We start from the raw sequence: 16,455 nt of genomic DNA, 5'->3' as shown, positions 1-16,455 counted from the left end.
TGATGGTTTGTCAATGCTTGGCACTATTAGACGGTGTGGCCCTGTTGGAGTAGGTATGGCCCTGTTGGAGTATGTGTGTCACTGTCAGTGTGGGCTATAAGACCCTCATCCTAGCTGCCTGGAAGCCAGTATTCTCCTAGCTGCCTTCAGATGAAGATGTAGAACTCTCAGCTCCTCCTGCACCATGCCTGCCTGATACTGCCATGCTCCTGCCTTGATGATAATGGACTGAACCTCTGAACCTGTAAGCCAGCCCCAATTAAATGCTGTCATTATAAGAGTTTCCTTGGTCATGGTGTCTGTTCACACCAATAAAACCCTAAGACAGGCCCAGCCCGTACTGCCTCAAACCCTGTCACCACTCTCTCTAATTAACAGACCTATTCTGTTACCTGTACCTACTTCTCTATAGCATAGGCTTCCAATTCCAAATCTCAAATGTGAGCTTTGGATTAATGGAGCCTAGATCCTATACCTGCATCCCGGGTGCCATTGCTTTGTACCTTGAGCAAATTTTCAACTCATAACGGGAAGTCCAAGGGTGCAGAACAGACAGAAGGGGAAAACAAAGATTTGTCTACCACCGCCGGGCTGCAACAATATTAGTTAACCCCATGCATAAAGTAGGAATGTGACTGCCCCAAGGTATGGTTGAGGGGAAGGTTTTTATTGTAGGTATGAGGGGGAGAGAGTACAGGCAGAGTCCAGAGCAGGGAGAGAAACAAGTAGAAAACATGACTCACAGAATGGACCAGGCCATAGTGCAGTGGCCAATGGGAGGTGGGGGGCAGCAAAAGAGATGGGACCAAGAGTTCGTGGCTGAAATGTGTTATATAGAAATCAAAAGTTGGGGGAAGGAGCTGAAGAAGCTTAGGGTAGTGGTTGGGTAAGAAAAGCCAGGATGCCAGGTGGACTCTAGCCAGTAACTGGGATGCTGGGAGAGACTCAGCATGCACTTTGGTTAGCCATTCGTCCCGAGTCTTTTGGACCCCAAGTGACCTTTCACTCCCCCGAAATAAGCATATTGGAGTCTTCATCTGTTGCTCTCCTAGGCAAAAGTAAGCATTCAGATTTTATAGAGAAAAAGGATGAGAAAATTCTTCTCTAAATTCCATTAAAGATAATTTACACACCAATGCAATCCTTGATTTATATTCAATACTGGGAGAAAATTAATCTTCCTGTCTAATTCTTATAATCATTTGTAACATTTATATAAACAAATCTTATCATTATTCATGATATACACAAGATATCCATTTCCAAAAAGAAAAAAGCTGTGACAAGAAGCCTATGATGGATAGGTGCAGGAAGGCAGCTGGTAAAGCTTCCGGAAACGCCCACCCTGTCAAATGAATCTAGCCCAGCTCTCTAACCAAGACAAGTGAGGAGCATTGAGAAGCAGCGGTACGTGTGATCTATCTTCATTCTGTCGGGGTTTGGGATTCTTCACTCCGATGATGTGGCCATCAATAAAGTAAGACAATAGCAGTCATACCACCCAGACATCAACCAGAAGCACAACTTCCGAGGGAAAGCACCATTAACGGAAGATTGCTACTGTGACAAATGGCGCTGCCACCAAAGCCGCTAAGAAGATTTTCAGAAGTTAGTATATTTATTACAAAGTACAGGAAGCCAAAATTCCAGTTTAGCACAGAAAATCCGAGCCGTCTCCTGGACATTTAGACAAAAAAGTGCAGTCATTATCAAAGAATCTTTCTCCACTCCACAGTCACGGGGTTTCCCTAACAGGTCAGTAAAGGCTCCATGGCTGATCGATGTTTTCCTTAGAGTCCCAGAGAGGAGAAAATAAGGCCCCTCCCAGAAGCCCCGAACCTCACCAACAACTGGATACACTGTAGCTGCTCACCTGCGGATGGCTTTAGTCAAGCCGAGTGTTGGCCGTGTTTGACCCCAAATGAGACTGAGCACTGAGTCCTCTTGAGCCATTTCTATCCCTCCAAACACTTATCTTTTTCACCACATGTTGTGTCTATAACCCTCGGCAAACTACAAAACTCCTTTGGGTTCTCATTTTATTTTCAGTGAAATGGGGCTAGTGAGAGCATCTACCTTAGAATATATCACAAATACCGAAAAAAGATATTTATGTAAAGTAGTGAGACTAGTGACTGCCACATAATGAGGTATAGCACAGACCAACACCTCTTGTCATTCTTTATTCATTTGCAGTTTTCCTGTGTACGTGTGTGTATGTATGTATGTATTCATGCATGTATGTATATGCATGTATTATGTGTATGTGTCTATGGAGTCCAGAAGAGGACGTTGGACCTCCTGGAGCTGGAGTTACAGGTGGTTGTAAACCACTCAATATGGGCAGTCAAACTCTGGTCCTCTGGAAAAGCATAACAATACTCTTAACTACTGAGCCATCTCTCTGACCCCCAAACCCACCTTTCTTATGGTTTTTGGAGCCAGTGTATTAGGAAGTTCAAAATTGTCCCTACATGAGAAACAGATAAAATACCAAATTAACCCCCACTAGAGTTCAAGAGAGCTTTTTATAACCAAATGTGTTAGTGTTTATAACCTAGAGTCTACGGTAAAACAATTTTTTAAAGTCACATTATCTGGTCACAAAACAATAAGTTGCCATGTACCCGGTTCAGAAACAAGATTTTGTGTCATGCTTAAAGCAAACTCTTTTTTGAGAAATTTATGGATTTAGAAATTGTGAGTCAGGATCGTGAGCCCAGGTTTGGCTAAGTCGCACCTTATATTCTGTAGCACTCACCTTGCTTCATATATATAACCTGATCCCAGCGACTTACACCTCTTGAGTTTCTTTTTTATTGTCATTGTTTATTTTCCCATTTTCATGTGTTTGTAGAGTTCATACATATGTATATTCACACTTCTTATGTGTGTGGATACATGTGAGCACATGGGTGTGTAGGTACATGTGAGCACATGGGTGTGTAGGTACATGTGAGCACATGGGTGTGTAGGTACATGTGAGCACATGGGTGTGTAGGTACATGTGAGGCACATGGGTGTGTAGGTACATGGGTATTTAGGTACATGTGAGGCACATGGGTATATAGGTACATGTGAGCACATGGGTGTGTAGGTACATGTGAGGCACATGGGTGTGTAGGTACATGTGAGGCACATGGGTGTGTAGGTACATGTGAGCACATGGGTGTGTAGGTACATGGGTGTGTAGGTACTTGTGAAGGCCCTGGGTTGTTGCTGGGTGTCTTCCTCCGAAGCTCTTCTACCTTCTGTCTTATTCACTGAGGTAGAGTCTCTCAGTCAAACCTGTCGGTCATGAGTATGGTTAGTCTTGTTAGCCAGCTTGCTCAGCTTTCTGAGGCTGAACTCAGGTGGGTGGTCACACTTGCCTGGCATGTATGTGCATTTCTGGGGATCTGAACTCTGTTCCTTAGGCTTGCACAGCAAATACTTTAGCCCCTGAACCATCTTCTCAGCATGCCACTGGCTTTCTGACTCACTCCTATATTGTCTGTTGGCAGCCATGACCTCTTGTGCTGCCTACCTTTTCCCTCTTCAGCCATAATACAAATTATCCTGCTCCATCTAGGGACCTCTGTAGTGACCTCCCCAAGATGTCTGGTTCCTCTTGTGGAGACTCTTATCCCCATGATGCACCAGCAGTGTTTATTGCAACCATATGGTCTCCTTTGAGGACTTTTTCTTTCTTTCCTGTTCCCTTCAAGTCACCTGCCCTCAATGACTCCAACAAAAACCCTGCTTATCTCCCAAGCTGCAGATGTCACCTTCTGTCATGCAAAACAAATATCCCTGGGGTTGGGGATTTAGCTCAGTGGTAGAGCGCTTGCCTAGGAAGCGCAAGGCCCTGGGTTCTGGGTTCGGTCCCCAGCTCCGAAAAAAAGAACCAAAAAAAACAAAAAAACAAACAAAAACAAAAACAACAACAACAACAACAACAACAACAAAAACAAACAAATATCCCTGCCCTCAAATGGCCATCAGCCTGAGAACCAGAATCTCAAGACTTATAGGTGATGTCTCGTGAGTTGTATCAGGTGCAATTGCTGAATGCAAGGGCCAAGGATGTGTGACAAATGGGAGGGAGGAATTGGCTTATTTTAGAATGGCCACAAGAAAGGCTGTATGCAAACCATCTATAATCCCAGTCCTTATGGGTTTGCATAGGAAGCAAGCCCTGACCTCACCCAACCCCAGAAGTGGTTTCTCCCAGGGCTATGGGAGGTCCCCTGGCAGGCAAGTGTCTACACCTTAGCTTTGCAGGTCCACTGTCAACCATCCACTGTAGATTACAACTCCACTTGATCCCATGTTGACCTATTGGATTAAGGACCCCTCAACACCTGCGGGCTAGTGTGTTGGCAATATTCTACTTCCAACATCGAAAGAAAGACTGAAACCCAGGTCTAATTGATCATCAACCCTGCACAGATCCTACAGATGCCTCTTTGACGAGCTTAAAGCTGTTTTAAAGGACTCCAAAGCAAGATTATTTGTCTGCTCAGAAACTGCATCCAGTGTTTTGTGTCCTTTTCCATTTAAGCAGTGAATCACAGCCTGTGGGTCATGGCCTCACTTGGATCAAATGACCCCTTCATAGGTGTACCTAACACCATCAGAAAACAGATGTTTACATTATAATTCATAAGAGTAGCGAAATTCTAGTCATGAAGCAGCAATGAAAATAATTTTAAGGTTGGGTGTCGCTACAATACGAAGAACTGCATTAAAGGGTCACAGCACTAGGAAGGATGAGAACCACTGGTCTAAAGACGTCCAGTCTTAACCCTCTCCTAAACATGGTCCACAGTGCATAGCTCTGCACACTAGCAAGATTGAGTAGACAGGGATATTCATTATATACAAGTATTGCATAGTGGTAACTCAAACATCTGGCAACAAAGATCTAAATAATGTTGTGTATCTAATGAAAAAGCAAACAGGAGAGCCTGGGAAAAGCTGCACAAGTGTGTGTTTGTTGGACTAAAAAGGTGCCCAGCACTCAAGACGTTATTGCTTCAAGAAGTAAACGTTAAGATTTAACACGCACAGTGTCCTAGAATGCTGAAGAAGAAAGAAAGTGAAAAGATCACAGACTCTTTTAATCTTAAACACTTTTCATTCATCCACCCAGTAATAGAACAGTCAGTGTGTGTTGAAGAAAAGTGGGTTACAGAACAGCGTGAAGAACATGATACAGCATCTGTAAAAACAAGGAATATATGCGTATTAGAGAGCCTAGAGGGGTGTTTCATCAAAATATTTCTCTCTAGGATGTAGAACTGGATTTATTTTTATTTTCATCTTTATGATTTCTCCTGTATCCATTTGCATATTTATAAGATTGTGCACTACTTTTGCTTTCTGAAAATACTGTGGAAATTCTTTGTTTTGTTAAAAGGGGCAATACCTGAAGCAAAGAAATTCTTACCTAATGCTAGTCCATTGGAAACGTCCAGGGGTCTTTTTGGTGCTGGGCCTCATTTACACTCATGAATAAATGAAGAGCTGAGGGCCATACCAAATGCCATAGTACATACAAATGGCCTCACCTGTTTTCTAGGTAAATGCAGAAGACCACCCCAGCAACAACTCAGTTCTTGGCAGTCTCAAAAGGCTTTAACTCTCAATGTCTTATGTGTACTTCAAACAAGCTAGTTGCCCAAACAATCTTCCTGTGTTTCCTTAGTAACCTCTAGTCAACATTTCCAGGTTGGCACCATTGTTTACTGGATGGATGGACGGACGGATAGATGGATGGATGCATGGATGGATGGATGGATGCATGGATGGATGGATGGATGCATGGATGGATGGATGGATGCATGGATGGATGGATGGATGCATGGATGGATGGATGGATGAGTAGGTGGATGGATGGGTGGGTAGATGGATGGGTGGATGGGTAGGTGGGTTAGTGGGTGGGTAGATGGATGGGTGGGTGGGTAGGGGGATGGTAAATGGGTAAGTAGGTCAGTGGGTGGATGGGTTGGTGGGTAGATGGATGGATGGATGGAGAATAAGTAAGTGGTGAGTGACTGAGTGAGTGAACAGACAAAAGAATGAATTAGCACACCTATTTTACTGACAGAAGACTGAGAATCAGGGGTGAAGCAACAAGCCTAAGGGGACACAGTCAGCATAAAACCATCAGATAGGACTCGCTATCCTTACTCTCTTTTATACTCCATTATTTTTTTAGAAGGAAATACCTCAATGTTATAGATAGTATTGATAAACAGGAGTCATAATCAAAACACTCATGGCACAGGTATTGACCTACCAAAATGCTACCAGCCCCAGCAACTGTATAATCTCTTAAGACTTCCCTAGGCCGGGCCTTAACTCATGACTGTTGCATAAAGTGTGTCTTAGGTATCAGAAGGGCCCTTTATAGGCTTAACAAAGGAGCCACTTGCTTCCTGGTATGGAAGTATGTCGATATTTTAACAACAGAGAGCCATCTGTATGCATGTATCATTCTAAAATCCCTCCACACAGACAGTGGAAGGATTGCTACTCATGGGAGAAACCGCTCTCCTCACTCAAAGCAAAGCTTTAACAAGGGCACTAAAAACGCCTACATCCAATGTGCATGAATAAACAGAATCCAATACCATTACCTTCTTCTAAACATCATCCCGAGATGTGGCAGGGGCACGTGGAAGGAAATGAAGCAAAATACTACAACCAATCCTCAAGAAGTTATGCAAAAGCTGCAAGACCAGCCCTCACCGGGAGTCCAGCCTTCTCTGAACACACGCTCTGGAAAGCAGCCAGAATGGACCTGACTCCCCGTGCATATAACCCACGAGGGCAGGGAATCTATCCATGAGTGACAGCTACTAAGTTGTAACAAGTTGAAAGTCCCAAGAAGACCAGAACTCTGGGAAGTCTGAGGAAGAGTTTATTCTCATAAGAAGAAATCTAGAGTCTGCTTGAATAATGTAGCTTTGGCTCCCGTCCTCAGGAGTAGGTAAGCTGGAAGGAAAAGTTACCTTCAGTCATCAATACAGGCCAGCCTACATAGAAACAGTATTATCAATGGTATTTACTGACAAAAAGTGCAAGGCGGACATAATGCACACACTTACTGACCTAGTACTGGTTCATCTCCTCGCTGTGCTATCTAGATCTTTGTTCTAGAACATTCTCCTTCACTCCAATTTCCATCTCCATACGCAAAAAATACTATCAACTATTCATTCTTCCACTTTACAAGTGTATCCCCTAAGAATATTTTCTTCATCCTCCCAAATGAGGGCATTTCTGCCCAGGTTCAAAAATTATTCTTAGCCTATCTCTACCATATTACTCGTAATACATAACCTTTCACTATTGGTCAGCACCACCAATATGTGAATATTCTGAAAGAGGGACTTCTTGGGGCCTGGTGATGTACTATACTCATGATATCATCAATAAGTATTCAATAAACAACTGGTTAAATTTTAAAAATGAATTCAGTACCTCAATTCTATATCAAAATTCAGATCCTGTCCCTGAAGTAAGCTTTCAAACACCTGTAGATTTCTTCACAGTCACTTTGCAGACAAAAATACACAAATCAACGCCTTCTATCAGCCCAACACAGATGAAGAGCCAAGACCTTCTTGAACTACAGAGCTGATACCCAATGCCCTGTGAGGCCATTGTCACTACCAGGCCAAGGTTTTAGCCCCTGCACAGCTCTGTACACAAGTCTGTGCTGGAAGTCAGTGAACAGTAACACGAGAGAAGGTGGGGAAGCTCTCCGCCCCCATAGACAGATTGTCCAGAAACTTGTCAGCAGAGGATGACAGCCATGGGGAGAAAGGAACAAGGGTTTGAGTAAGATGAGAGTTTAGTCCAATAACATCAGAAAAAATTCCCAAGTTTCTGATGAAAAGTCTTTAGTAACTGTTGAAGTCCAGCTTGAGGGATGAAAATAACTTTTTAAAATGTTAACAATTATTATCTCCAGGGACGATTATTAAAATAATATCCATTTCCTCATCACATCAGAACCAGGCCCAGTTGTTCCTGTGGTCCATGGCATTTACCTGCTAAGCCTTAAATCTTAGCTACTTAGAGAGGAAGCCCCACACTCCCCACTCCCCTGGTTACAAGAATACCCAGGACCCTTCCACTAAGAGAAGCAGTATTTTACTTGGCTTTAGATGGCTTCTCCATTCTTCCTCTTCTTAATGGCTTCTCTGGTCCAGGAACTAGCAAAATCCTGGTATCTGGTTTTCCTAGGTCCTGGACACAGGCTTTTAAGTTTCAGAGTAATCTGGTGGGCGAGGCTATTTGGGGGGTGTGGCTGAATCAACAAGGCTGGCTGTGCACGGCTGTTTGCAAGCATCAGGTTACCCAGTGCAATCAAAGGTGCAAAGAGAAACTGTCCCCTCAGACAGGATCAATCTAACAGGCTTCTTAGCCACTCCTGATGTCTGAGGTGCTCCCTTCAGTGACAGAAACAAAACATAAATGTTTTCAATCCTCAAATGTTCATCTTAGAATTATGTGATGAGACCATCTCATCTCAATGAAAGTGACACGATCGTTCGATCTCCCAGCTGCCAATGCAAACCTTTTGTGGTACTCTGGTGTGCTGCCACTTCCCCTGTTCAGAATAGTAGCCACTGACTCACATAAGTGCTGGATATTTGAAGCATGGCTCCACAATAGGATAAATGTATATAATTTAATGTAAACATAATCAGCCACATGGGGCTACTCTTTAAACATCACAGTTGAAAAAATTCTCAAAAAGTTATTCCCAGAAAAAAAATAATAAACCGTTGGGATCTGTGATTCTCAGCCTTTGCAGTTCTGAGATCTTTATTGTTTTCCAGTGATGCGGTCAAACCAAGTGCATGGTAAGCAGACACTCTTCCATTGAACCCTGTCAAACTCATTCTTGACATCGAAGGTACTCAACTGTGGCTCATTCCAATAGAACATCCAGCATTCATTAAGAACATTCAAATGTCTGAAATTAACAAAACTTCTATTGCATTTTAACTAAGAAAATGTAAAAATATCAAAACTAAAAATGCTGTAACACTTCTAATTGGAAAAGCACAATGATCACGATAGTAAAATTCCCACACGTTTTACCATATTACCTACGACAGCATCATGGAGCACATAGTAGACGCAAATACTGTGTGATTTTGTCCTGCCTTCATTTAAATTAAATACATAGATTCCCAGAGCCTCTAGAATAACTGCACCATCATCAATGACCATTCCAAGAGTGAAGAGCTTATGTGGAAGTCAGGGACTTGTTCAAGCTCTGGCTTTAGGAAAGGAGTAAGGGAGGGAGGGAGAGAAGGAAAAGGGAGAGAGAGACAAAGATGTGCGTGCACGTGTACACACACACGGGGGGGGGAGGGAGGGGAGAAGGAGAGGAAGAGGGAGAGGGAAGGGGAGGGGAAGAGGGAGGGGGAGAGGGAGAGGGAGAGGGAGAGGGAGAGAGAGAGGCCCAACAAAAGAAAAGCCCTCTCAAATCACACAGCAAGTGAATCAATTGTGCTATCAGCCTGGTACCCAACTCCAAGAGCAAAAGAAAAGAGCGAGCTGCAAATCTGCGAGGAACAGTCATATGATTTTACTAAAAATTATTTCCTTTTCTTTCCTTCTATTGCAAATAGTGAGAAATAAGAGGAAGAGAGTTTATACACATAAAACTGTGAAATGAGCCATTAACATAAACCTGCCTATCCAGGGACGCTTCTGAGAAACTGAACCAGCTCCATTGATGCTTTAGTGAAATCTGCTATCTTTTGAGATTTTCTTTTAAAGCTTTCATAACTTCCCAGTTCTTTGCGGATTCTATCCATATCCATGGGTATCCTCCCAGAAATGAGCAGTAAAACAAAGATCGTCTCTTTGCAATAAGTCAGTTTAAAAGGTTTCGTTTATCGATTCTTTGAGCACTTCGTTGTGTTTCCCACACACTCAGAGGCCTCTTGGGTGCAAAACTCTACAGGTGCAGTACAGGTCCGTGCCTTCGTTAGAGCCAGCAGCCTTGACATCAAATACACCGGGGCATGAGGCTGAGCTCAGGTTCCAGGGATCATCAGGATTATCTTTAAACATTGACATTTTCTTGATGAGCTTGAGCTTTGGATTTCTTATCTGTTAAATGGGTTTAAGCCATCACTGTGCAGTTTGTGAGAAGTCAGAATCATAGCATGCCATATGCACTCTACAAAGATCAGCTACCGTGAAGCACGCTCTCCCAGCCCGCACCTTGGTGAGTACTGCATATGTATTCTAGAAGCTACTAATAAACAGGAAGCTAGGAGCTGAAGTTCAGCGAACTCCCTTGTTCGTTAGCTCAATGGCAAATGGCTTCTTCCGCTACCAACAGAAGCCAGAGGCGAGCGCACCATAAACCTAGGGTGTGTGGTAACAGCAAAGTTCACAGTGCACACACCAGCTGTTCTCTCGCCCAGGGTAAATTTGCCCTGTGGTTCTCTGGAATGAAACCAACAGTCTATTTGCAAAGGAACATGGGAATTCAAAACAAACAACTGTATGAGCGGAGCAGCCTAGTATAAGCAACAGCTACTGTCCTCGGTATCCGGAGCCGCGAACCCTGAGTTGGAGAGTTTGGTCTCGGCGTTCATGGCTATGTGTCCCTGGGGAGGTTACTGCCCTTCCCCAAGCTTCTAGATCCCATTTCTTTTTATAAAACAAAAGTAGATTAGGCAACGTCCAGTGATCACTGGAGCTGCTTCTGTCACAGCATCCCAGGATGAACTGAGAAAAGCAGCAGGGAAATGGGCAAGGAATACAGAGCCAGAAAGACCTGGGCTCGAACTGGAGTGGTGACTTCAGCTGGTCCTCTTAGTCTCTCTTAGTTGGGTTCTCAGTTGCAAAAGGAGCTGATGGGCACGGCTGTTGGGGGATTTGTGATAGCTAACGTCAAATACAGCACGGATCCTGTGCCACTGGAGCTGCTCAGCAAGAGATGACTGCAGCTGCCGATAGTACCGCCATTGTCATTCTTACCTTCGCCTTCAAAGGTTAAATCCCAAAGACATTTGATCACATAGCAATCACAGGGAACCCACTTACTATTGTTAGCGCTTTCTTAAATTTTTTTCCTGAAACTAGTTAACCTTTCCTCCTTTGTGTTCATTGCTATTGCTTTTCAATTTTCCACGACACCATTGGTGTCTACCACTTTATTTATTTAACAACAACATTGATTATAAGGAATGTCATATTGGCTCCATCACGATCACCAGCATCATCAGTAACATCATCACCATCATCACGGTCATTGTCCTCCCCATTTCCCATTTCCCAGCACCTGAGTCACTTACCGGAGCCCTCCACACCCATCCAACCAGGAGGTCAGGTTAGAGCTCAGACTCTGAAGTTCATGGTTCTTACATCTTGTCAATAACTTTACGAATGACCTCGACTTTCCCCTCACTGCTGCACCTGAACTAGTCTTAAAGGATTCCTTCTTGAAGCAACTCACTTCATCCATGCGTGGAACTCAAAGCACAGCCTTTTCTACCAGTCTCTATCCAAATGTACGCCATGTACTTGACCGCGCTTTTCTCCACTAGAAGGCATTAAGACCTTTTAGATGAATGCTGTTTTCAGTTTGTTTGTTTGTTTGTTTGTTTATACAATCTCAGAAAATATTTGCCTTACTTTAAGCTAACATGGGCAATGCTTTACTTAGGGACTTTTGGTTCTATGAAAGAGCCAATTTAATCAGTGGTGAGATGAATATGATTTTAAGGTTCTCACTGAATTGAATTAGATTGAATAATAAAAATGACAAAAACAAACAGCAACAACAACAGCAACAACAACAACAACAAAAGCAAAGTTTCCATAGGACTATGTACCAGGGATACATAGACTAAGGATACAATCCCAGTGCTATGTACAAAGAGTCCTAGATTTCCTTTCTTGTGGCCAACTATCTAATCATCCTCCGCCCACCATCTCGCCATCCCCCACCCACCATCTCGCCATCCCCCACCCACCAGCTCCCCATCCCCCACCCACCAGCTCCCCATCCCCCACCCACCAGCTCCCCATCCCCCACCCACCAGCTCGCCATCCCCCACCCACCAGCTCCCCATCCCCCACCCACCAGCTCCCCATCCCCCACCCACCAGCTCACCATCCCCCACCCACCAGCTCCCCATCCCCCACCCACCAGCTCACCATCCCCCACCCACCAGCTCACCATCCCCCACCCACCAGCTCACCATCCCCCACCCACCAGCTCCCCATCCCCCACCCACCAGCTCACCATCCCCCACCCACCAGCTCCCCATCCCCCACCCACCAGCTCCCCATCCCCCACCCACCAGCTCACCATCCCCCACCCACCAGCTCCCCATCCCCCACCCACCAGCTCGCCATCCACACTGTCTTCTCCTCCAGATTCTACCATCTCAGTGCCTGTCTTCCTTCTTGCCATCTGTCATCCTCTCCGTGGCTGCCTTCTTAAATGCTACTCATCTGCTCTGTTGAATGTCTTACTCCTTGGTCCACACTTTAGTTCCCTTAGGAGTTATAGCCCAGATCAGCTAAGAACCATTTTTTGTCTGAAATGGTGTTTTGGGCATAGGGGATGACCTAGCCTGATGAGCGAGTGTGCCTGCCACTGCTGAGTTACATGTGGTCTGAGGTATCAGATGTGGCTGCCCAGGGTAGAGCACTCAGGGAAGGTGTGAGGGGCAGGTTCATTTTATTGAGAGGGTAGTGAGCCACAGCAGGGACCAGGGCGGCCATTGCAACCACAACCTGGTGAATATTTCCTCTCTAGATGCTGTTATTGACTTCATAGAAGTCTAGAACTGTTCTGTCATTTTGTATTGTTTAATGTCTTTATGTCTTAACTGATGAGGAAACTCAGAGTTTACCAGAATAACACCATTTAGAAGCTCCTTCACTTTCAAACTTTCTGGTGACACGGACACATAATCCCAGCTACGAAGACAGGAAGATGGCAGGTTCAAGACCACCCTGGGAAACATAGTAAGACCCTATCTCAAAAACAGAAGAAAGGGGTTGGGGATTTAGCTCAGTGGTAGAGCACTTGCCTAGGAAGCGCAAGCCCCTGGGTTCGGTCCCCAGCTCCGAAAAAAAGAACCAAAAAAAAAAAAAAAAAAAAACACAGAAGAAAATAAGAAGAAATCATAGCTCAGTAGTAGAATGCCTGCCAGTCATGAATGGAGCCTAAATTCAATCCCAAGCACAAAAGGAACATATGGCTTCCATAAATACAGTCCCTGATAGTTGCCAATGCCTGTCCATAGCCCCTGTGTCTTTAACTGTTAAAGCATCCTAAGTTGGTAAGCAGAGTTGTCATAATCACCATTTAATAAAGAAAAGTTGGAGCTTAAGAAAAGGCAGGTTTCCCAGGTCATAAAACTAAGTAATGATGTTCAGACCTTGGACTCCATTTCCTACATCGACCTCTGAAGAAATTGAATCAGTTTTCATTTCTCTAGCTCCTGTCTTTTAACCAATTGTGACTATTTGAAGCTAAATGTCCCTCACCAGTCTCCTTCAGTCTGGCCTGATGCTCATTCCTCCTCTCTCTGGAACTTTACCACCACCCAACACACTCCTGACTCATTGCTCTGCTTCACAGAGCAATTTCTGTTGTTCAGTGGCAGAGAAATCTTTCTAGCACCATTTTCAATGAGTCCCCTCCACAGTCATAGTTCTAACTGCAAAATAAAGAGTTTCCTTGGTAACCTGGAAAATCCAGCTCTATCTACTTCCTGTGTGACCACTCATGCCCAGTTACACATCTCTCCAAGAACTCCAATATAGCTAGTCCCCAAGCACGGCTGGCATTTTTCTCCTCTGGGTCTTTACCTGAACCACTGCCCGCACACTACAGTTATCTGCAAGTGTGTTATCACATTGTCATCACGGTTTTGTTTCTTCTAACCTACTGAAAATGTTTTAAAAGATCTCTAGCCAGGCGTGGTGGCACTCACCTACTGGAAGGGACAAGCCTGGGCTACATAATATAACAACAAATGAAGGACACTCTAGCGTCTCTTGAAGAATTAGCACGTGATTCAGTCAACTGAGCTGAGAGCTGGGTCATCGTCTTATTATTTAGCATCCAAGTAGACTCACTCGTAATTGTGATTAAGCACAGTTCCTTAGACATTTGAGCTTGTGACAGTTGTCTTATGGTCTCATCCCCAGAACTGTTCTACAGCACAAGCTTCTTTTACATTCACAGATGGCCTTCAAATCATGTCTTCTTCGTGAAGAGAAGTGTTAATTGGCTCTAAGTTAGAATTAATCTCTTCTTTCTCTGCCCTCCTTTAAACTTAGTAGTGACTGCCTCTACTTATATCCACTTAAAGACTTTACCAACTCTAGCCCTCTCACTAGATCACAAACTAATACTAATTCTAGTTCAACTTTGTGTCTCCCATATTGCCTAAGACTAACTTGACTTGGATTTGGTTTTATTCAATCAGTTCAATCAGTTGTTAAATTCTCCAGTTAATACCAACTCATCTCTGATAGTATTTTCCAGTTCCACTTCTAGGCTAAGCTGTATGAGTGTTGACAGCACCTGCTTCTCATGAAGGGCCTTACCTAGTTAGGAAACAAATGAGTTTTCTAAGTTCTATTGATGTAAAAAAAAAATGTTAAGCTCTTAAATAAATCATCATCCAAAGAGAAGCAAGAGTGGCGTATTGTCTTTGGCTGTGGATCAAAACCAAGCCCAGCCTCAGAGTTTCCCACAGAGACTTCCCAAGAAGAAAGGGGGTGGAGAGAGGGAGGAGGAAAGGAGGGAAGAGAGGAGGGAGGGAGGGGGAGAGGGAGGGAAGGAGAGAGAGAGAGAGAGAGAGAGAGAGAGAGAGAGAGAGAGAGAGAGAGAAACCAATTCTTTACTCTCTTGGGTCTATTCACAAACTTCACTTTGCTCAAACAGCAACTGATGCCCCAATACAATATTTGCTCACAAGAAACCATTGTGTTCCCATCATATTCGGGTTACATTTTTGTGAGTTACTTCCTCATTGTTTTACTTTTTCCTCTTCTCCTATACAGCCTGGATCTGATTTGAGCACATAGCATTTTATCAGGATCTTTGGTAAGTCTAGGATAGAAAAAAATGCATTTTGTTCTCAACACATGGGATCATCCTAAATGAATGTAGAAACAATAAAGCATTTGGATAATAGGTGTCAAATCCTGCACATAAACAGAAGAAATCTTCACCATAGCACTTTCTGTGCAGGCTTGTGTGCACTATGGAACTTTCTTCATACCCCTGTACCCAGGTTAGAGGGATGGTCGTTTGTGACACCATGCCATCATCTGAGCATCCTTTTAATGTGTTAAGTGTATGTGACAACTCTGGATTAGTCCTTCCCTGAGAAAGAACATGATTAAGATGTGAGAGAAATTCCCTTAATGGTTCTGGCAACCCAAAGTACTAAAATTTTGCTATATGTCATTGTGGTTTGTGGACAGCAATGCCATATTATACACTTAAAATCCATCAAGAGGAAATGTTTTACATTATGTGTTCTTTATATAATAAAGAAATAAAAAGGGGAAAAAAAGAAGGCATAAGGGAAGCCTCTGAAGACAAAATTTTTCCCAGTAAGATGGTTATTAAGTAACCATTCCAACCCCTACTTGAAGAATTGCCAAAAGAAAAGCTGAGTTACCTAATCAAATATTGAACCATAACACATTGAAGTGCTGATTGTTGAGAGGGACATGGCACACGCCATGAGAGAGGACAATGGCGGAAGCAGCCATGACTGTGTGAAACAAAACCCAGAACCCCTCTACCTATGTCTCCTCCTTTCCTGTATTCTGTAGTATTTGTATTGTCTACAATAACTTCCCTTCCTACAACTGTGTTGCTTGATTATTTTGCAGAGGTATGTTGAGAGTAGCAGCACCATAATCTAATCCAAGAGTTGACAAGCTGTGGGCTACAGTCCTAATACAGCTTCCTATAGGCTTTTGTAAATAACATTTTATTTACAGCCATCACATGCATTTACATACCATCCATGAGTGCTTGCACCCTTCAATGGTGGAATCAAAGAATATAGACCAACACTATATGGACTTCAAAGCCTAAAATATTCATTACATGGCCCTTCATAGAGAAGTTGCCAACCTCTCACCTAATCCACGGGATCCAAACACCAACTGGCGTTGCTAAATAATGAAGGGAAAATGAGCATCATTCTGAGCCCCAAGACTTGGCACTGACATAATCAAGGGAAAGTATTGGTATTGTCTTTGGGGTAGAGGTTAAGACATGAAAAGAATAGTTTCATCATCTTACATGAGAGCATGGTGTGATGGTTTGTAAATGCTTGGTCCAGGGAGTGGTGCTGTTAGAAGGTGTGACCCTATTGGAGTAGGTGTGTCCTTGTTGGAGTAGGTGTGTCACTGTGAATGTGGGCTTTAAGACCCTCATCC

The 16,455-nt window shown here is 43.6% G+C and overlaps 1 protein-coding gene across 2 annotated transcripts in view; it reads right to left on the bottom strand.

Moving 5' to 3' along the window:
• Window positions 1–8,281, bottom strand: part of Fer1l6 (fer-1-like family member 6) — a 155,555-nt gene extending 147,274 nt beyond the window's left edge. Inside the window, exon 1 of one of the 2 annotated variants that reach the window (XM_087557384.1) lies at window positions 8,150–8,281. In XM_087557384.1, the coding sequence (XP_087413510.1) occupies window positions 8,150–8,172 (23 nt within the window). In that variant the 5' untranslated portion in view covers window positions 8,173–8,281. 2 annotated transcript variants of the gene reach the window in all.
• Between the last annotated feature and the right edge of the window lie 8,174 nt (window positions 8,282–16,455).

Source organism: Rattus norvegicus, chromosome 7, assembly GCF_021556685.1.
Source record: "Rattus norvegicus strain SHRSP/BbbUtx chromosome 7, alternate assembly SHRSP_T2T, whole genome shotgun sequence".
NCBI lineage: Eukaryota > Metazoa > Chordata > Mammalia > Rodentia > Muridae > Rattus > Rattus norvegicus.
The sequence above is the reverse complement of the archived record's forward strand: the minus strand, read 5'-3'. Positions and strand labels throughout refer to the sequence as shown.